The following is a 22,968-nucleotide window of genomic DNA, read 5'->3' as shown; positions in this document are numbered from 1 at the left end:
GGCTTTGTTCTTTCGAGAACTAGCCTGCAATGTGAGAAAGACACAATGAACTGTAAAAAAAAAGGTGGGTCGATATGCAAATAATTAAACGTGTTAAAAGATAGAAATAAATACATTTTCATAATATCTTATTATAAATGGAGCTGAAAGCTCATTCTAAATCCCATATTTAAAGGTTTTCTTGATAATTTGTATAGTAAATCTACTTAAACTCATGAAATACTATTCAGTAGTGGTATAGATATGTCTCGTATATGATGATTTTTTAAAGATAAATTTAATGTTTCATAATCTAATTGTATCAAAACCCATACTTAAAGTTCTTAATATAATTGTAAAATAATAAAATGAAACTAGATACATAACGAAAATATTCATCCCTGGATGTTAATTACTATAAGAGTGATTTGTTTTCTTGATGTTTTTTTTAAACTTTGCGCAAAGCTACACGAGGGCTATCTGCCCTAGCCGCCCCTAATTTAGCAGTGTAAGACTAGAGGGAAGGCAGCTTGTCATCACTACCCACCGCCAACTCTTGAGCCACTCTTTTACCAATGAATAGTTGGATTGACCGTCACATTATGACGGCCCCACGGCTGAAGTTTCCTTGCTATTATGTTTTTAGATCTGTAGAAAACAAATGTGGTATGTATGAGTTAACAACAGTATAGAGGACAACACAAGGAGTACCAAATAACAACAAATGCTGACTTACAATATCTGCTAGAGAGGTCATCTCTTACTGTGTACTGATCTATGAGACTGGAACTTCTTTCTAACATCTGCAGCTTTGTCAATATCCTATAAACAGATCAAAATCTTATGTTATCTAGATTCTAATCTCTTAATGCAAAGGACCTGTCATTAAACGTAACAATACAGAAATACCTAAATTATAAAAACAATAAACAAAGTCTCTTCCTTGTGGACATGACATGGAGAAAAAGCTACACAAGAGAAATAAAGTAATTTATTTGACAAAAATTTGATGATAAGTCCACTAACTTCTTTAGAAAGTACTTATGTTGATATAAACTTGATTATAAATCCATTAACTTCTTTATAGAGTACTCATGTTGATAGAAACTTCATTATAAATCCGCTAACTCTTCTTTATAAAGTATCTGTGTTGATATAAACTTGATAAATCTCTTAACTTCTTTATAAAGTACCTGTGTTGGTAAAATCTCGATAAATCCATTAACTTCTTTATAAAGTACCTGTGTTGGTAAAATCTTGATAAATCTCTTAACTTTATCTACTATCCTGAAGTCTACAGGTAAAATATCCAACTGAACAAAACTTTATGTTTGAGGAGAAATATTTATCAGAAAATAATTGAAAGCTAATGTTCTTATTTTCTTTGACTGAAAATGTATTTCTGACAGGTACTTCCCTCCTCTCACAAGATTATGTATTTTAATATAGTGCTGCCCTCTACACACAATGTTGTCTTTACACATGCCACATATTTTCTGCTCCCTCTTATTGAAATCAAATGATTCCAACATTTCTCTCTTTTAAATCATCATGCATCACTCATCTGCCAATAAAAGCATGACTCCCTCTATATGTCTCTACTGAACTATCACTTCAAAGCTTGGCGGAAGACATAAGCACTGAAGGAAAGTGGGTAGAGGAATGGTGGGACGAGTTAGCAGAAGGAAACACCTATTGGAAATATATTTTCAGTCAAGGAAAGTTACAACTCCTCATACAGTACTTCCCTCCCTTCCAAAACTCATCCACGGGGTACTGACATCCATGTGGGGAATAGATGAGGACTCGACTCCCAGTCAGTGGGTTAACTGCAATTTGACACCTCACTCCCATGTGAGTGTATATTGCATACTGAAGAATAGCATATCATCTACACCTGCAAAACACCACCACTCTACTCTGCAATGAATGGTTACAGCCGTCTTTGTATGGAATCCATTCAGGAGAGTGCCTCTATGGTAGACCACCCTGGTGGCTTGGAATTATAAAGTAATAAGGTTTTCCATACTCCACAAGAAGAAATGGGAGTGAGAAAGTGGTAGAAAGTCCAGAGGAATGTTATCACCTGAGACAGTGCAATGGGTTACAATGAAACCCTAATTTGAAAAGTGGACCATACTGATTTATTTAATACAAGGCATTGCAGGGATGGGCAGCTTTTCCCTTCTGCTCTACCCATGCAGTTCATCCATCCATCTGTAATGGGCAAGTTTATGAAGCAATTACATTGCAAGTTTATTCACATACAAGTGATTTTATGGAACATCCCATTTCAATTGTGAGCATTGCAAAGTCATGGAAGGTAAAGCATGAGTCAACACGGTTGTATAGTGGGGATGTCAAGTTGAAGAACAGATGGTCAGGCACCACTCACCACAGAATGGGATCCATATAATGAGTAAGTAAAGCAAGGGTTCCTGAAAGAAAAATAGAAACATAAACTTACCTGCTCAAAGTTGCACTGAAGCCTGAAGAATGGGTGCAGGTGGAAGACAAAAACCCAACAAAGAAGAAACTGCTATATGGTGTAAGTAATGGGAGATGAATGTATTTGATGTAGTCCACATGCAGGACTGTAGGATTTCATGGCTGATGAAGATGATATGTGAGGGAAAATGTGAAGTATTAAATCTGATCTGAAAACATCGGGAACAAATTCTGGGAGGAAGCCAAGTAAGAATAAGTCAATCAAATAAAATGTCAAACCCAACTAGTGACGGTAGAAGGGGAAAGATCCCAAACAGAGGAAGATTTCCGAGTAATAAAGAGTCGGTAACAGGTACCGTGGAAGAAAGCTATTTGGGCAGTATAACATAGAAGTCTATCTGGATTGAAACAACAAAAGAGATGAGAAATATAAGGAAGAGAAACAGGCAAAAGGAGAGTTACCCTCCATATCATCTGAGGTCTTTGGGAGGAAGAAAGGAGAATATATGTAGGGTGGTAAAACATATGTGAAACATCAATGATAAACAAATCTGACCCTTGACCTCCACAGCCTAATGGGAGAAGGAAATACCTTTTAAGAGAATGATGGAACATGAGGAAAGTGGCTGAAACATAGGTAAATTGTGGGAGTGGAGGACCACATTAATATTCCAGTCTGGAGGAATATACCATAAGGGGGAGATGACAAATCTGGAAGGAACACATTAACATGGTAAGGACAGGAGAGCAAATACTCAATTATATCAGAAAAATCAAAGGTACAGAATAAGGTGGCCCAATAACCTGAGGACGATGAGATTGAAGACACATGGTTGAAAATCCACATAAGAAACTCTAACACTCTAGTCACAGTAGGTTGGTCAGTAGGGAATACTGGAGTTACATTTTCCATTTGGGTTGATACACCTCCATTGAAGAAGGATGTCTGGGATGACCTAAACAGAAAGCTACTTGATATACTCACCAAGGACTAGAGAAAAGCCAAATGTAAAGACAAAGGAGGTGAATGGCTGGATGTAGAAAGAGTGACCAAAGGTAATAAAGAAGGAAGGGATACAAAGGTTGTGATACTGGAGGGAAAAATTGCAGTTGTTGTAATTGTGGAAACTACAGCTGAGGTAGCCAATAAGGAGTGATGAGAAGTACTTGACAGAGTGGTATGGATGAGAGAGATTACCTGGTGAAATAATCAGATAAGAAGATAAACATAAAGGAATTTATGGTATCAATCCTAGTTGAAGGCATTCACAGCTAAAGCCCAAGGCTGAGATGCTGGGGACTAAAAGAGGGCTAACCTTGTGACTGAAGTAGGTAGCATGCCCAATCTACGTGGGGAAAATGAAAACCCCACCAATATCAAAGCCACCAGAAAATGAAGGGATCTAAAAATCACTACATCAGACATATTTGATTGGGGCATGAAAGGCAATTTGCTAAGAGATTGAAAGCACCTGGAATGTAACACACAAGATTAATATGATCTATGTGGGTCCAATATGGTAGATCCAACATTTTAAAACAGGGGTCTCTTGACCACGTGTCCCCTTGCTGATTGATATGAGCTAGCATTGTAGAATTGTCAGAAAGAATCACCAACAGACATTGTCTGGTGAGAGGAAGCAAGCACGTTTATATGCGTGTATGTGTGAGTTTTTCTTATAGCAAAGCCACAATAAGCTACCTGTTGTGTTCATTGAAGGGGATTGAACCTTTGATATTAGCAGGGGACAAAGGGAAGTGAGTTATTTAAAGTCCAATGGAGTGCAAAAAAGCTCAAGAACTTTGATATGCAAAGACCTTTTGATCTAAAGCCTTCTACAGCCCTGAAGGAATGCATCTGTGAAAATATGTAATTCTGGATAAGGAGAAGGAAGTGGGACATTCACCAACATAAGGATCTTGTCCAACCATCAACAGAGATTGTAATCAAGCTAGAAGTAAGGATAAAGGGAATTGACAAGGGATCCCAAGCAGGTTCTACTGATTATGAAGAGTTTCACGAAGGGGTCACCTATGTGCATGACAAAGTATGACTAGTGACATCACTGAAGACCACGTCCCCCAAACGACAGAACCTTACAAGCAGAAAGTGAGAGAGCTGAAAGAGCATGATGAACTAACAATTCCATGGAATGAAGCTGCAGAGGAAAAGGCTGGACCTGAATGATTGGTGTTGAAAAAGACACCCAAGTGGGTGTGATATTGGGTAGGCTGAAGGAAGGACATCTTTAATATGATTAAATAGCCCATTTGAGCAGTCACTAGAAGAGGCCAATGGGTATGGTTAGCAAACTTCAGTTTGACAAAAAACATAAGGAGCAGAAGCAAACTTGAAGAGTAAGGAATAAAACACCATGTGATGGACGAACTGAAGATACCGACGAGACAATGGGGATATAGGGATATGGAGATAAACACTAGTGACATCAATACCTGTCATTCATAAGCCCAGAGAAAATGCCCACTGTCAGGTAAGAAACAGTAAAATGGGACAGTTGAACAAAGTAATTGAGGAAAGACGAATTGATGATAGGCTTCCAGTCCTGGTTTTCTTAAGAACAACAAAGAATCTTGAATAAAACTAGGTGAAAGATATATAACAGATTCAATGTCCTGCTGAGATAATAGTTTCTGAACCACCTCCAACAGACACTGGCTGGTCATGAGATTCCAATATGGAGTAAAGAAAATGGGTGTAGGAGACACTGGAGGAAGGAAAAAAATGGGATTATGAATCCCTCCAATAAAACTTGAAGACCTTAATGTTCCATGATGAAAGGATGCCAGTAGTGAAGAAAATTGGTTAGCCAAGCTCTCACCAGATTAGAATCCACCAGGTGATGTGATGTGCATTGTCAAAGAATGCGATGAGATGAGGACCTCAAGGAGAAGGAACAAGTAAGTGTTGGGAAAAGTGGGAGGAGAAAAATGGTAATAGGTGCTGTACTGGGCTCTGAGTGAGACATAACAGACTGTTGTTGTGCTGCTGAAGTTCATGATTCAAAAAGACTCAGAGATTGTGTCCAATATGTATTACCATAGAAGTGGGCCATATGTAAACACCTAAGATAAGATGATGGTAAACATGTATGAGTTAAGGTTGCATCACAGTCTAGAAGGTCCCAACAACAGAGAAACCACGTATGCAGAGCCAGAGCCGAAGACGACAAATGAGCCAACATAGAATAAAGAAGGGAAAGGATATCCCCCAAAATCCCTCAGGGTTTTGATGAAAAGCTTAAGTGAGGAGATGGGTGGTAGAGAAATAATGTAAAAAAGTTGTGAAGGTAGAACAAAGGAAGGAAAGTTGGGCATGTGTAAAGAAAAAAAACTGTTTATAGATGGCAGCACTGTATGAGAATAGTTAATCTTGTGAGAAGAGGGAAGTGTCTTATTGGAATCAGCTAGTGTTAATACCATTAATATATTATTAATTAGAACATTTAAAATGTAGGAAATGAGTGAGTCTTGTTTGAGTAGGCTATTCTGTCATATGAGGGGGGAACAAATCTCACATTTGGATCTGGACTTAGAAGCGTTTGCTTTTGATTACATAGTTATAATCAGAACTCACCTTCACCATGGTGATTACAGGGTATCTTTTTCGGTAAACGGATTTTACGGTACAGTAATATTCAATCCACAAAAAAAAAACACTGTCCAGCAACACCTTTTTTATCCACCCTCCATACAGCCCATTTAGAACATCCATTTTCTCTTTACACCACTACTAATGCTGTATGTTTATCACACCTCTATAAATTAGGTGTATATCATCTCTGTAATTCATTAACTAAATAATATTACAAATGGAAGCATAATTAAAAACTGGTTGATAGCATAGTAAGCAATACTGTTAACATTAAAAAGAATCAATTTTGATGTACTGTACCACTTGAAAAAGCAGTAAGAAAACTAGGTTTAAAACAAGTTGTTCCTATGCCAACACAGTTGAATAAGAAAATGGACATCGAATTTATAAAAAAAAATATGGCATGAATGCAACATGTTTTCCTGTGTGTTGTGTATGTTTTCTAAGTATAACAAGATCATATGGGCTTTTTATAGAAATATTTCTTTGCACAATATTTTAACATTATATCTCTCTGCTTAATACATGCATACTTTACATAATAATTTCTGTTGTTTAAATGGTTTTATGCTGTATTTATGTGTGTGTGTATATATATGTTTATATTCTCTATGAATTCTACACACTAGCAATAAGGGTGTTTACCTCTTCTGGTTTAAACCACTGAGATAACAAAAACAATAAATGTTCTGCTGCAGGAAGTAGAGCAAAAAAAAGTTCTCTAACTGCACCAATTTGTGATACCTGTGGAAGAGGGAAGAAATAATAGTTTTTATACCAACGTAAACTTAACGTCAGATAACAATAAAATAGAATCACTTTTTTTCTATGATATAAAACCTTATAGACTAATACCAGTAAAAATTGGTCCTTAACTTGTGTAAATATACATTACTTGGTGTGTTTTGATACAAAATTGTTGAAATCAACTTAATTATAAAAACAAAAACATTTAACCTACATAGTAAACTAATAAATACATTTCATACCATTCTAACCAACAATATCTTTTTCAGTATCATAATAATTTTGGAAACTATCCAAATAACAAGACACGAGATTCTTATTCCCCTTTATTATTATACTGGAACATGAGTTGCTTGTAACTGTTTACTATCCAACTGGTACATGAGTTGCTTGTAACTGTTTCTATTCAACTGGTACATGAGTTGCTTGTAACTGTTTACTATCGAACTGGAACATGAGTTGCTTGTAACTGGTGGTACATGAGTTGCTTGTAACTGTTTAATTCAACTGGTTGAGTTGCTTGTAACTGTTTACTATCAACTGGTACATGAGCTGTGGTTTACAACTGAGAGCTGTTTGGGTATGCAATTGGTACATGAGCTGTTTGGGTAACTGTTTACTATTCAACTGGTACATAAGCTGCTTGTCATTACTTACTATTCATGTGGTACATGAGCTGCTTCTCATTACTTACTATTCAACTGGTACATGAACTCTCTATTTATTCAATCATAAGATGAGAAAATATGAATAGAATGTGCTCTGATGAATCACTTATTTCACACCTCTTCAACAATAATGACTGACTAGTGACAAAACAGAAAGTGTTAGGACTTTTAAAGGAACCAATCCCTACAATTGTGCACAGTGGAATACAGTATAAAACTTACAATTTATTTACTTGGCAGTTTTCCAATAGCCATAACCAGTACTGTAGTAATGTTCAGTTTGATAAATATGGGAAGGTATTTTTATTCAAATAGTATCACATTGCTTTGTACAAATAACAATCGTGTAAGCACAGAGGAAGGTGATTGCATAATGCTAAAGGTACTGAAAAATGTTCAGTATAATTCATAAAAAGTATTTGACATGTTTATTTATTATATTTTCAAGCTGGACAAGTCTTAGCTGCGCTCTCTAGAAATATAAAGAATAGTTTCTATTAGAAGGAGCACATACCAGCAAAGTTTAGTACCAAGACTGTGCACAGGGTCTTGTATGATTTTGTTGTACACTACTTTAGTACAAGATGCAATATCCTTCCACTGGTATGCTTCTTTACTTTTCTGATGAGCGACCCATGGAGGTACAACTTTTCCAACTTTTCGATCATATATAGCTTGGTTAAGACCTGCCACGAGACCTAATTTACAGAAAACAAATTTTAAATTTAAGACACTCAACTAGGCTACAACAATATTTAGTTCAGATGTAACTTTAGGCTTAGTCATACAAAACAACACTGATGTGAAATATACAATGTTTCATTTTAATAATATAAAACTGATTTCTTTTTAGAGCTAGCTCTATCCTCTCATAATTTATTTGGAGTATTATGTTACAGTGCGAAAGGGTAAAAAGTTTTTGTTGAAAAAAATGAATTTTTGTATTGCTGTTAGGCCTTCGTATTAAGCCTTGTTTCCACTAGTTCATATTAGCTTAAGTGACTGCTTGAATTGGTAAAGAAAATTGCTAAAAAAATATTTAAAAAACAGTGAATATAAACAGGATTTAAAATTATTACATGTATCAAATGAAACCTTTAGGTTTAAAAATCTTCAAAAAATTGGTTTCTTTAAAACTTGAGTTATTTTTATTGTATTCCAGTGACAGAAAACTGTGAAGCTGTGTATATTATTTTTCAAATTAAGGACAACAATATAGTTTTGTAAAATAGTATAGGAAAATTTTAAGACAGTGTAAGAGGACAAAAACAGAAAATAAAATGTATCACAACAAATATTTTCCACATTTCAAAGCTGTAAGTTCATATAAATATCACATACACAAAACACCTTCTTTGCAGATGCTACCTGTGGAAAGAAATTCTGAAGTTTCAAACCACTTCATCCAATGGCTTTCTTTTTTAAACAATTCAATGTAACAAACCACACAATGGTTGCACAGATTTGATGTACCTGGGTATTACATAGTTAAATACAACTTTGAGGTAATCTAGCAATCTGTATTTCAGTTTGGCCTAATAAGGTGTGCAGAGCCAAAGGATTTTACAATGCAAGTTCACTAATGCAGGCCACTCGCATTTTTGATTTTCAAATCTTTGTATAGATACAGATGTACTAGTCAAGTGTTTTCCAATATGTATAGATACAGATGTACTAGTAAAGTATTTTCCAAACTTTTGTCATCACTCTTTATGCACGAAACATGATTTCATGTGCCACCATTTTTTTTAGATAAGGGAAAGTTGTGTGATTAGATATAATTCACAGATACATATTAAAACATTATATGTATTGTAGTAATTAATTATTATTTTCTTTAATAAAAAAAATATCTAAACACTTAACTATGCATTATTGTGCCTCATCACAGATAATTTATGCCTCCCTGAGATGAGGGTGGAGCGCCCCATGCTACGGGAAATGTTGTACTAGCTGATATGGATGCTATGAGAATGAAACAGACAGTATAGTCTGTTCTCCACAGGGTTAGTTTTAATGACTCTTTAGTGCTGCAGGGCAAAACAAGTAATGGATTTCATGGTAAGTTAGTTTATCTTGCATCCTTTATTTACAGAAATGTTAAGGTGTTTTTGGGCACTTATTCTAAACCACGAAATACTCATGTTAACCTTTCATACTTACTCAGTTTTTTAGCGGTTTACGACCCTTTTGTATTATCTGATTTACTTCTGAATACAAAAGCTAATTATGAGTGAGAAAAAACAATTACGTACCAGCTACACTAGGTTCTGTCAACAACACCAGGTCTGGTGGCAAAACCTAAGGTACTCCCCCCACTTTAGTACTTACAACCTGCAAACTAGACAAGAAACTAAATAATATTTTTCTAATTATATTTACTGATTATCATATTGCACAACATATATTTTTATTTTGGTCATTATGCCATAATTAATGCACACAATGAAAATTTTAATTTAGGTTTTAAAAAATGCAGCACTGACTGCACAATTTTTATAAACTATCATTAGCTCCAGAAAAAGAAAAAAAGCAACATACATGCTTAATAACTTTATACTAGATTCTTTAGTCAAGAACTGTAACTGAGCCATAAGTAAACTAAAACCAAATATCCAGCAACCGCTAATATCAGAGCTTCACCGAGTTAAAATAATCCATGTCACTTAGTGGATAAGAGAGTATTCATTGCTTAATTAACTATTTATATAATTTTACGTCATCATTTTACATGAATACTGACCTTTGGACACAGAAAGCTACATCATAGAAATATTCTCAACTTATCATATTCCTTTCTTGGAATTAGTCTTGCTCTATTTGGTCCTTTAACAAGGTATTTTATTTATCATAAAAATATGATCTCCTTTCACTTTAATAAAGGTTTCATTTATTTATCACACTGACCTACTATGATACAAAATAATACTGTTTGCATGAGTTAGTTAGAGAAAATGTGAAGAATAATTTTTTTTTCATTAAACCAGGGATTTGGTTCCCAAGATATGACCCACCCGAGTAATCAGATCATTTTCTGCGATCATGTTCATATGAAGGAGAAGATCATTTTACTGATGTAATCATGTTAGGTTCAGAAGAGTTCTTGTACATAAAGATATGTTTCTGTTTTACTGTGTTCAGTTTTGCGACTTGAAAACTGCCACCTAAAAAGCAATGTAAGTGAAGCATGGTGGGTAATGTTTTATTTATTTGACTTTTTTGGCCTCAATATTTGAAACGTATTTAAGTGCTGATTTTAAGTAAAAGTTACGCACTACGTCTTTAATTCCAAATTCATTGGCTCGGCATGGCCAAACGCGTTAAGGCGTGCGACTCCTAATCCGAGGGTCGCGGGTTCGCATCCCCGTCGTGCCAAATATGCTCGCCCTTTCAACCGTGGGGGCGTTATAATTTTCGGTCAATCCCACTATTCGTTGGTAAAAAAGTAGCCCAAGAGTTGGCGGTGGGTGGTGATGACTAGCTGCTTTTCCTCTAGTCTTACACTGCTAAATTAGGGACGGCGAGCACAGATAGCCCTCGAGTAGTTTTGTGCGAAATTAAAAAATAAACAAACATTCGTAGTTCTAACGGTAATTTAGAAAAATGAGAGTTAGTTCCAATAACTATAATTTTTCATATTTAAAACTGCTAACTCTACAATTTTGTTATCTGTAAAACTTCAGTATTTTTAGAAAGTTGCAAATTATTCATTATATTAGGGACTGTAAAGTTTCATACATTGTCAAGACAAAACACCACTTAAAAAACTAGTTTGTGAGGAGTATTGTAATGAAATGGCCGTCCACTATTTAACCCAGACACTCATCTATTTGTTCATATGTCGAAACCTTGGGTCACGCAATTTCTTTATCAATATCACGGAATCTTCAGACCTTGAACTTCGTATTAAAGAAAGTTTACTCGTAACAAAAGAGTGCTCTGTTCTTAACGCCGTATACAGCTTCTCAGACTTAAAACTATTTAATAAAGTGCTAAATATTTCACGTCTTTTAATTTCCCACTTTAGCACCGTATGTGTGTATATCACGGAGCCAAAATGCAGCTAGTGGATTATGATATTCAAAAAGGACTTTAAAAAAAGGCCCCAATTTTGCTATACTTGATTTAAAAGTTAATTGACACTTTTCGAGAACTCGCCGAAAGTTTAATTGCACTCCTTTAGTTAAACTTGAATCATGATCTAATCTTTCTTAAGTTACATCACAACGTGTATTGGTTGATTGGGTTTACTGTAACTTTACTTTCAGGAATGTTAAATTATTATAAATTAAACATTTATTAAGGTATTTTAATTCATGTTGCTGGAGTGTATTTGCAAAACGAAGTTCTTTAGTCTTTTTACCCCTACCTTCTGGTGAGAAACGTACGGTTTTATTAATAGAATATCATATTAGCATAATCTATTTTCTTTCTGTCTACCATGTCAGTAAAGTAGTGTTTGACAATACTGTATCATTAGTCAACATATATTATTTTTCCAATTTTCTTCCAGATGATGGAGTAAGTATGTTCCAGAATTCTTAAAACTAAATAAAAATATATTATGTTTTATTAATGGTTATCTTTATTATTAAACTTTGTTTTCCCCACCACGAGTCCATTAGCCAACTTAAGTAAGAGACTGTATGTACTTGAGAAATGTGTTGGAGATTCTCTGAAAGACAAAAAATATGAAATCCATTATGTTCGCACACCATAAATGATCCCAGCTTTGGTTATCATTACTTAGAACACCCGTGTATCTACACTTTTTTTTTCTTAAGTATGCATGCTATCAATGACGTATTTAGGTTGGGGCTAGAGGGGACTTAGTCCCAGGGCCCATGGTTTTAATGGGGGCTCATTGATAAATTTATTATATGTAAAATTACATGGGATGTAAGGCCCACAAAAATTATCATTTCCTGGGCCACCAACCTTAAATCCGCTACCTTATGGTATCAGTGTCTTCAGATTCTTCCGTAGTCTGACTGTTGTTTCAAATAAAGGAACATCTTTTCTGTTGTATTTTTATCTATAACACTCAAATAATATTTCTATTTCCAACATTCCAAAACATTGTGGTTTCAACGTTATCCTTTTGTCTTTATGGTATGAACCTACAACTAACCAATCCCTTGAGACGACGAAGCGTATAACTTCATAAACATAGATAATAAACAGTGTCAAATTTACTCTTAGAAGGGGTGAGTGATTAATTACCGAGCATAGCAATATAATCAATATATAGATCAGTTTCAATTTGTTTCATAAAACGAATATAGCATCAATGTCTCCAGCGATATCCTTTGGCACATTCATGTACTTACTTTTTTTGTGTAATCAATTAATATATAGTTGTATTCTTAATGGTTGTGAGCAGTTAGACCATTTCCAATGTTTGCTGACGTGTGTTTCATACCTCATGTAAATACTTCATGACATGTTTATAAATGTCAGAAAAACACGTGTTCAAAAAGTCTTGTAACCTGAGTGCTTTCGAAAGGTGGATCCTGAAAAAACGAGTCCATCTTTCGAAAGTGCTCAGATTTTATCACTTTTAACCCCATATTCAGAAATTTCTGTTCCTGATGTGATCCTTTTATAAAGTTTGCTTCATTCCATGCATTAATTATTGGGTGTTTCCACTGATGATAGAGCCTGCGTACGTCTGTTAGCTATTCATTCTTCTCAACTTTACCCAACGGCAAAAAGATATCTGTTCAATCATCACAACTTGGATTTTTTAATTTTATATATTTTTATTGTTTCTTTGATACATCCTCTGGATATTACAAGTGAATAGCCCCCCCGCTAGTAAGTTACAGCGATAAAATCAGAGGTTCGATTCCCTTCGGTGGGCTCAGCAGATAGCCCAATGTAGCTTTGCTATAAGAACACACACATACTAATGAATATTTATGAAGAATGTCATAAGAGTTTTCAATTTAAGTGCAATCTTATAAGCTTCATTCCCAAATAATCTTACCAAGTACCAAAATAATTTTACGTTTCACACAAATGTTTTGATGTGTTTTCATCGAAAATATTTTGTAAAACTTATTTGGGAAAAGAAGGCCAAGTAAAGTTCATTTAATGATAACAAAATAGTTTATTTTTTTTCCTTTTTCATTTCTGTTTACCATTCATTCTACAAAGTTGTAAACCTGGGTCACAAATATTGTTTTGAATTTCAACATAAATCTACTTCCTAATGGTAGTACAAATAAATAAAGAACATAGTTAAAAAAAAGGCCTGATGCAACAGTGATTAATTATAAGCGTGAGTACGTATGTTACCATGTCAAGGAAAGCACATAAAAAAAACATAAGTGTTAAGTTTAAACGGGCTAAGGGAAAACAAACTGAGGTGCTAAGAGATTTCTTTTCCTTGCTGTATGCAGTATTGTGACATTCACATTAAAGTAGGTAAACAAATATGACTGATTAGTACTTTTATAAAGTATGTTTTTGTTGTGAAATAACTTTCTAGCTTTTGAGGTAACGTTGCACGTACTTTTATATCACGTGAGATTTAATATGAAACTTGATGAAAAGTAGTGAACCGTGTGTGTCGACTTTTCAAATATTTCCTTGACATTAACTGAACTCTTTCTCAAGGTTTTGATTAAGTCTGATATAACGGTTATTATTATTGAAGGACAGTAGAATGAGAATTGTTCTGGGATATCGTTTCAAGACTTGAGCTATTAGCCTAAAGATAATTTTTGTGACCTCGTTACCAAGGGCGTAGATTTTTTACACCCAATGGGGAAGGGGGGAAGATTTTTGCAACCACTTATGTGGACTGTGCAATTTCCAAATTGGTAATCTCTGATTACGTGAACCTGAAAGCTGTAAACATGCAAACACAGACTAATCTTGTTGCCACGATACATGCATGTATAGTTAAGTCTTCTAACTGAAACGAACTATCGCTTAGATCGAAAAGCTTAGAAGCACGCCTATATTAATGATGTACATTTCGGCTACTGAAAAAGCCTACATCTAGGCCTAATTATGCAATTCGACTGGTAAGAACACGAGAATCACAAGAACAAACACACAATTTGTAGGCCTGTGATGCAATAAAACAATTCAACAGACTAAAGTGTAGGGGGGGATTATTGTATCTACCATATTTCCAGCTAAAATGAAGTGGGTGTATCCCCCATCCCCCCAGGATCTACGCCCCTGCTCGTTACATATTTATTCGAGGTAATATAAACTGTGTTGGTATAAAATGTCTGCCGCTTAATATATTACATTAGAGACAGTTATTTTGGAATCAAGTACTATATTATAAACCGAATTTACTTTTGTATTTACGGCAGTGCTACTGGGATTGTATGACTATGTCCTTAATATTAAACTATTGACTAAAGGCTAAGGAGGCACTTTATCACCCACCATCGAAGCTGAGGAACTGACTTTCGCTAATAGAAGCTCCTTCCACTCAAAAGTTAAAGTAGAGGAAATATTCTATGGTATCGTTCGGAATTTTTACATGGCTCTACAACAGCGCTTCCTCGCTCCCTTGGATTTATATTCAGTTTATGTTGGTTTGTTCTGAATTTCGCGCCAAGCTACACAAGAGCTATTTGGATTAACCGATCTTAATTTAGCAATAATGAACTAGGGAGAAAGCAGCTTGTCAACACCTCCCGCCGCTAACTCTTGGACTACTCTTTACGAACGAATAGTGGGGTTAACCATTATATTATAACACTCCCACGGCTGAAAGAGTGAGCGGGTTCAGTAAGAAAGATTCGGACCCATGACCCGCACATTGCGAGTTGGGTTTTGTGACAACCACAAGATTCATATTCGTCAATGTTATTACAATGAAAGACATTTTTTCGGTAGTTTTTATGTCTGTTTTAGCTAATTAAACTGGCAAAAATAAATCAAATTGATAATTTTTCGGCGTATTATGTAAGTTGCTAAATTGTTATTCGTAAACTAGAATAATTTACATAATTTTCGTCAAGGCGACAGGTTCTCCACCTAGTTTTTAATATATTAATTTAGATTTTTGTTTGTCGTAGGAAGCGTATCATGATGAGCCTGGCATGGACAAGCGCGTAAGGCGTGCGACTCGTAATCCGAGGGTCGCGGGTTCGCGCCCGCGTCGCGCTAAACATGCTCGCTCTCCCAGCCGTGGGGGCGTATAATGTGACAATCAATCCCCCTAATCGTTGGTAAAAGAGTAGCCCAAGAGTTGGCGGTGGGTGGTGATGACTAGCTGCCTTCCCTCTAGTCTTACACTGCTAAATTAGGGACGGCGAGCACAGATAGCCCTCGAGTAGCTTTGTGCAAAATTCCAAAACAAACTTATCACGATGAAACAAAAAAAAAAAATTTAATGAAAGGTAAAATCTGGGTGCTTCCTATAGTATATAGAAATTTCTTTGCTTGTATATAAACATAAAGCTGCACAATGGGCCATCTGTGGTCAGCCCACCACAGGTATCGAAAGTCTATTTCTAGTGTTCTTAGTCTGTAGACATCTCTCCCTCGAGATGGGGCGTGTGTAGAACTAAACACACAATACAACTTTCGGAATCAGTGAATTATTGAGTTAATAAATGTTTTAGTACAATGCAAGTCAATGAGAATTACTGCGTTTGTTCGTTAGAAAGGTTAATTAGCCAAAGTATTTGTTATCGATGAATTAGCAATGAATTTCTGCAAATAAGCATAGATTACTTTCACCCAAATATTAAAAACGTAAGAATAAATTCATTATTGTAACTTCGCATTATCTTCATCAAATGCTAATTGAAAGTAGTTTGGTTTCTCTTCTGAGACACCATTAGATAACTGTTATTAAAACAACAAAAAAGTCTTACATTATACACAATGCCAAGTAGGATACATGTGAGCTGATCACCTCCAGTGTCAATATCAATTCGCTACGAAAAACACGTTTTTCATGTGCCACTAGGTGTATGTATATATGTGTGTGTGTGTGTGTGTGTGTGTGTGATTACATCCTATATGTTATATGGCTAGAGACAGACAAAACAGTTTGACTTTAGCTAACCATCTGAAAGCAAAAAAAAGCCTGGTTTATATACAACATACATCAACAAATTCAGGACTGAACTACAAGCAAAGATTAATAACCAAAGGAGAATTTATAAATAATTGAATTTCAGTTATATATCAGTGCCTTTTGACGAAATCCCAGAAACTATATTTTTATAGATAATATTCCAAGATAATTTTTACACATTGACTCTCACTCGACCCACCGATTAGTCGTGCTCTGCTTTCTTTTTAAAAGACCACTTATTGGCTTGGACACAACGGCTACACATACACTCTTCCTAAAAAAGCAATTGTAAAATGACTAATGGGACCCTGGAAAGTATCGGTAAAATAGGCTTGGAAGCCAACGTGTTAACATGCTTAAAGTGAAGTTCGATATATTCTTCTGTTATTTACACGTCTCCCAGGAGACAAGGGGTGTCTTTATAATTTGTTGAATCGCAAAAGTCACTTCAATCCAGTAACTCCTACAGAGGGTGGTTTTGGACGTATCTTTTTGATGGAATTTCGAAACAAGTTTTCACTTGCTAATTGATAAAATTCGAAGTGAAATATAACGTTCTCAAGTTTCCATACTAGTTAGTACTAAGATCAAACCGTTCAGAGTAAATTCAGTACATATCGATAAAGCCACATTCTAAGAATCATTAATTAAACAACTGACAACTTTTTATTTTTCCGCTATCACCTTTTAATGCTTATCTTTCAGTTTAGGTAGAACGATTTCACCTGTGATTCGGCAGAGAAGGTCGAAGCATGAAGATATCCAAGAAAAGAATGAGCAAACTGGAACAATTTGAAAGAAGCTACAGACATAATTTTGTGCTCGACCTGTTGCAAAGTGTCTATCAAGGTGGGCCTAAACCATTCCTGTGATTTGGAGACTTCCACGCTTATTGTGCTTGGTCATTAAGTCCATGATGCTTGATTGTTTTTGGAATTTCGCGCAAAGCTACTCGAGGGCTATTTACATTGGACGTCCCTAATTTAGCAGTGTAAGAGTAGAGGAAATGGAGCTAGTTACTTAACACCACCCACCGCCAACTCTTGGGCTGCTCTTTTACCAACGAATAGAGGGATTCATCATCACATTATAACGCCCCACGGCTGAAAGGGCATGTTTGGTGTCACGGATATTGAACCCACCATCCTCAGATTATGAGTCGAGCACCCTAAAAATCTGCCCATGCCGGGCTGCTATTGATGCACCTACAGATTTCAATCAACTTATGAAATCACTTTTCGCACCCCCAACATCAAAAGAGTGCGGGAAATGCCTTATTTTAAGCCAATAAAAATTTCAGTTAAAATTAAGAAAAGTCGGATTGGATAATTTTTCAACAAAAATGTTCCCCATTGGTTCATGAGGAGCCTGTTAAAATATTTGACTGTATTTCGCTAAATTACTCTCCGCTTTATTAATGAAAGAAGTTGATAGTTACCATCGAAAATGTCAAAATAGCATTACGTCCTTTCATAGTATTTTCCGTCACTCCTAATAGTATTTTTGTTAATTTATTAATTTTTCCCTGTAAAACAAATTAAATTACGCTACCTAAATTAAAATTATAGTATGATTTTATTTAGTTCTGGGCGTAAAAGACACACAATCATCATATAGCGAACTACTTAGAAAAAACAACAACATCATTACATTCAACTCTTATTCAGAGAGGCAGTATTTTTGCTATTAAAATAATAATACAGAAACCGTCTTACATTCTTATACAAACTTGACGTAACTATTTGGAGTGAGTCTAGTTTTTTTTTATCCACCTTGTGTTGAACATCTTTTAACTCTGGGATCGGTGTTATCAAACCTTTCCAATCGCAATACGACAAGACGTTTCTTGCTGCGAGTTTAGCCATATTTTGTCTAACTGTTACTTCTGCAGTTCCTATGTGGGGTAGAAGGACCAAGTTTGGTAGAGTGGTGAGTCTGTGATCTTTTGGTATCGGTTCAGGAACCATGACATCCAAACCAGCAGCACGGATCTTTCCATGTTTTAAGGCATCGTATAAATCATCATGTTGGACGACTTTTCCTCTGCTCGTGTTGATAAATATAGCAGTAGATTTCATCAGGTTAAACTGCTTAGCAGTAAACAGTTCTGTTGTTTTGTCTGTCAGATTGCACGTACAAAGAACGAAGTCCGACTCCCTCAGAAGATCTTCAAATTCTACATAGCGGGCTCCCATACTTTCTACAGCATCAACAGGTTTGTGTATATCATGGTATACAACTTTATTGACCTTAAATGATAAAATTCTTTCGGCAACAGCCTAACCGATTTTTCCCATGCCCACAGTGGCATTTTTAAGTCCTACACCACACATCCATTAAGGGTCCCACATATATACCCACTCTCCATTTTTTATAGCGTTTGAAGCTTCAAACAGTCGTCTCCCAGTTATCAGCATAAGAGCAACTGTTAATTCGGCAACGCTATCAGTTGGTATCCCTGGTGTATTACTTACTAGGATGTCGCGTTTCCTGCATTCATTAATATCAATATGGTCGTACCCGACAGAATTGGTCGCGATTACTTTCAGTTGCTGTCCAGCTGCATCAAGTACTTCACTGTCGATTATATCTGTTGTTGAACAGTAAATAATATCCTTTCCCTGAATACCCTTAATAAGCGCCTCACGTGGTATTGTTTTGGGTTCTTTATAAAATTCAACATCACATACCTTCCTCAACATGTCGTTCACTTCCTGCGATATGTCAGGCCTAGTAACAAAAACTTTGTATTTTGTCATGGTGACTACGTTTTATCGTTAGCAGTGCTACACTATCCGTGTAATGCTCAGTGAAACTCAGTCACTCGCATAGCTCAAGATTCATTATATAACCGATATTGGCGGTAAGCGCCATCTCTGGATAAACACGTGCAAAAGGTTTGTTTGTGATTATTTGAGTTAACCCAAAAGTGTTGAATTTATAGAGCCATAATTTTCCTTTTGTTGATAATAGTAACATAAAACTTAAGAATATGTTATTTAGCCAATAGGTCGCTGCATTTTTATTTTTCTTCATATCAGTGTTTCACATTCTAATGGTAACTGTTGAAGAATTGAAATATATATTTTCTTATTGAAAACATACTTTAATATCAAGCCACACATTATCAAGTAATGTCCGATTTTAGGTTCAGAAAAAGAGAAAGGATTTCAAACACTTTTAATGTCACTTAATCAATAATGTATGTTTCTTTATTATTAATTACTTCCTGCCAACGATTCACAAGCTTCTGAATGCCACTTCTATAAAATTATTAGGGTTAGGAGGAAAAGAATGTAGAGAAGGTAGTTTTGACAATTTCATGTGTTCCAAGCTCTTTTCCATCAAGATAGTTCTGCAAACTTCGGAATAGATGATAATCAGATGGGAAAAGGTCTGGAGAATAAGGAAGTTGTGGAAGTTTCTCCAGTCTAGCTCTTTAATCTATGCAGATGTGGGGTATGGGGCCGTGCATTATCCTGGTGTTACACAACATCTTTACAACTGATCAAAGCAGGCCTCTTTTCTTTCAGTGCAAACTTTGAGCGCTCTAACTGTTGACAATAGTAGTCTGATGTAATCGTTACATTAATAGCAGCAATTCAAAGTGGATAACACCAACAATATCCAACCGAAAGATTAACAAGACTTTCCTAGGGTGGTGGTCCATTTTGGGCTGTGCTTTAGCCAGTTCACCTGCACGTAGCCATTGTCTGCGGCACTTAACATTTTATAAAATATCAATTTTCTATCTCCAGTCACTAACCTGTCCAAAAAAGGTGAGTTACATTTACGAGAGTGCAAATGCAAATGTCCACTCTTGCTCTAAGGTTGGCTTCTGTCAAATCATGGGTGCCCCATTTGCCAAGTTTTGAAACGTTTTCAAGCTGCTGTAGATGACGGTGAACTGTTGAATGGTTTGAAATTAGCTTTTGTGCTAGTTCTTCAACAGTTACAGCACAGTCTTCATCAAGTGCAGCCAGCAACAAGTCATCGTTAAACTATATAGGATGACCTGATCGTGGCGCATCACATAAACTGCAGTCACCTGATCTGAACTTCTGAAACACCTTCGACATTTTCTTTCATTGAGAGATTTCGCATCATAAACACCTTGAATGTTTCGTGTAGTTTCTGCTGCACGGTTGTCTTTCTTAAATTCATAAAGCATTATATGCCTAATGTGCTTCTCATACTCTATACTACATATTTCAGTCATTAAAGTCTTTTGCAAAGACAAAATGACAATACACTTTCTGTATTATATTTTGAAAATTACTTATGGGATGACCTGATAGTTTTTCCTTCTTTTTTTTTTTAATTTCGCGCAAAGCTACACGAGGGCTATCTGCGCTAGCCGTCCCTAATTTAGCAGTGCAAGACTAAAGGGAAGGCAGCTAGTCATCACCACCCACCGCCAACTCTTGGGCTACTCTTTTACCAACGAATAGTGAGATTGACCGTCACATTTTTCGCCCCCGATGCTGAAAGGGCGAGCATATTTGGTGTGACGGAGATTCGAACCCACGATCCTCAGATTATGGGTCGAGCGTCTTAACCACCGAGCCAGGCCAGGACTCTTTATAGTTCAACAATACGTCTGTGAAATTAAAAACCGAATTTTGTTAACCGTTGTGCGTACAGCAAAAATAGTCTATTGCAAACTTTCTACTTACCTACAAACAAACGCATCCAAAACATATAAATTATGGTGAATTAGAACAAAGCGTACGGTGAAATTTTCTCGTCTTCTCAAAATGTGTAAATTGTATTAGGGTTTACATATAAAATATCTGTTTATCTACATTTTGTACTGATAAAGACCAAGATAAAATTTATTTGTATGTTTCTTTTTTAAGCACAAAGCTGCATAATGGGCTGTCTGTGCCGTGCCCACCACCGGTTTTTAGCGGTGTGAGCTCCAAGACTTACCGCTGGTCAAAAGAAAGTATGTTCTCTTTCTAACAAAAGTAAACAGAATATGGTGCTTCTTAATAGTTTCTTTTATTCGATATTAGAACGGTAAAAATGTTTGATCAAGGTTTATATTTCAAAGATTACAATAAGTATGAGTGATATTTTAGTTACACAGTCCACCTTGAGGAATCAAATTCCGGATTTTACCTTTAAAGGTTCGTATGCTTACTGCTGTGACTTACAACTTACTTTTATAAAGTTAATTACACTTCATACATCTGAGTTTACGATAGTGAAATACCATTAGCATTAATTTGTTGCAAAATGTTTTTAATTTCCTTTATACATGACTCGTAATCTGAGGGTCGCGGATTCGAATCACCGTTGCACAAAACATGCTCGCCCTTTCATCCTTGGGGCATTATAATGTGACGGTCAATCCCATATTCGTTGGTAAAAGAGTAGCCCAAGAGTTGGCAGTGGGTGGTGATGACTGGCTGCCTTCCCTGTAGTCTTACACTGTTAAATTAGGGACGGCTAGCACAGATAGCCTCGTGTAGCTTTGCGCGATATTCAAAAGAAAACTTTACACATACTGCTCGGATAATTAAACTAACGCTTTGTCTCTTTCGCCAATAATTGAGATTCCAAAACAATAATATTTTTGCCAAATTAATGTTGTTTGTAAGAGAAAAGTAAATGATTGTGTTATTTACGTTCATTCAAAAATAAAAGTTTATTTAGTAATTCCTTATAAAGAAGAGTGTGAAATAACTTAATGTCTAGGTCCACACACTTAGTTATGTAAACTTTTAATATCACTAGATTTTATTTTTTCTGTAATTGGTGTTCATTGGTATGTCCTCATACCAGTTTCATAGGAATAACTCTCCAAGAATATTAGAACTGTATAATTTGTTACAGTCACTAAAGAGGTTGTATGTAAGATCCTGAGCTTGGAACCTTGTTGGTTAACTCTCTTGCTGTCAACGTATTATTATTATCTCATGCTGGTTGTCACATTGTTTTTGCGTGTTAGTACTGTAAATAGGAGTGCGTTACATAAAAAAAAATTATATCTTCATTACAAATGAGCATATAAACATCACATTTTCCTAGTTTGTTTGGAACATACATAGTTGGGTAATCAATCTTGTTCAAACATTTCCATTTCTTCCAGTGTTTCCCACTGAGATCCTGTTCTGAAATGGTCGATGGTTAGGGTTCAGGCAGAGATTGGGACTGTACTTGGGGTGGAATTCCTGAACTGTTTCCTCGGGCCCTTCCCTGTGATTTCACCGACCTTCCCCTTGTAGTGGAACAACGCCCCCTCGTGGTTTTAACTGTCTCTACTATCTTGGTTACTTTCAATTTGCTTTGTATGCTTAATTTACTTTCTTCACCATTGTTTTCCGAGTCTTCTTCTGAGCTTTCGTACTCAAAGCAGTCACTCCTTGAGTCTGAATCTTGCTGAGTTATTTACAAAACTTGAGCTGCAGTGAATGATGAACACCTACACGAAGCCATCTTGGAAACTT

The 22,968-nt window shown here is 35.8% G+C and overlaps 2 protein-coding genes and 1 pseudogene across 40 annotated transcripts in view; 1 reads left to right on the top strand and 2 right to left on the bottom strand.

The window, feature by feature from the left end:
• Window positions 1-9,512, bottom strand: part of LOC143243341 (uncharacterized) — a 38,836-nt gene extending 29,324 nt beyond the window's left edge. For 2 of the 7 annotated variants that reach the window (XM_076487189.1, XM_076487188.1), the window contains exons 1-4: window positions 8,797-9,247; window positions 7,970-8,153; window positions 6,686-6,784; window positions 716-801 (exon numbers count right to left, since the gene is read on the bottom strand). In XM_076487189.1, coding sequence (XP_076343304.1) covers window positions 716-801; window positions 6,686-6,784; window positions 7,970-8,153; window positions 8,797-8,860 — 433 coding nt within the window. In that variant the 5' untranslated portion in view covers window positions 8,861-9,247. Of the gene's footprint in view, window positions 1-715; window positions 802-6,685; window positions 6,785-7,969; window positions 8,154-8,796; window positions 9,276-9,321 lie in introns of those variants that run through there. The other 5 variants (XM_076487191.1, XM_076487192.1, XM_076487190.1 and 2 more) reach the window with 5 other exon arrangements.
• The window catches only part of LOC143243348 (uncharacterized), a 207,172-nt gene that overhangs the window by 20,940 nt on the left and 163,264 nt on the right, over window positions 1-22,968 (top strand). The gene's annotated exons all lie outside the window — the stretch shown is intronic.
• Window positions 18,111-19,352, bottom strand: LOC143243338 (glyoxylate reductase/hydroxypyruvate reductase pseudogene; annotated as a pseudogene).

This window comes from Tachypleus tridentatus, unplaced genomic scaffold, assembly GCF_004210375.1.
Source record: "Tachypleus tridentatus isolate NWPU-2018 unplaced genomic scaffold, ASM421037v1 Hic_cluster_2, whole genome shotgun sequence".
Lineage (NCBI taxonomy): Eukaryota > Metazoa > Arthropoda > Merostomata > Xiphosura > Limulidae > Tachypleus > Tachypleus tridentatus.
This window is presented reverse-complemented; position numbering and strand designations above follow the sequence as displayed.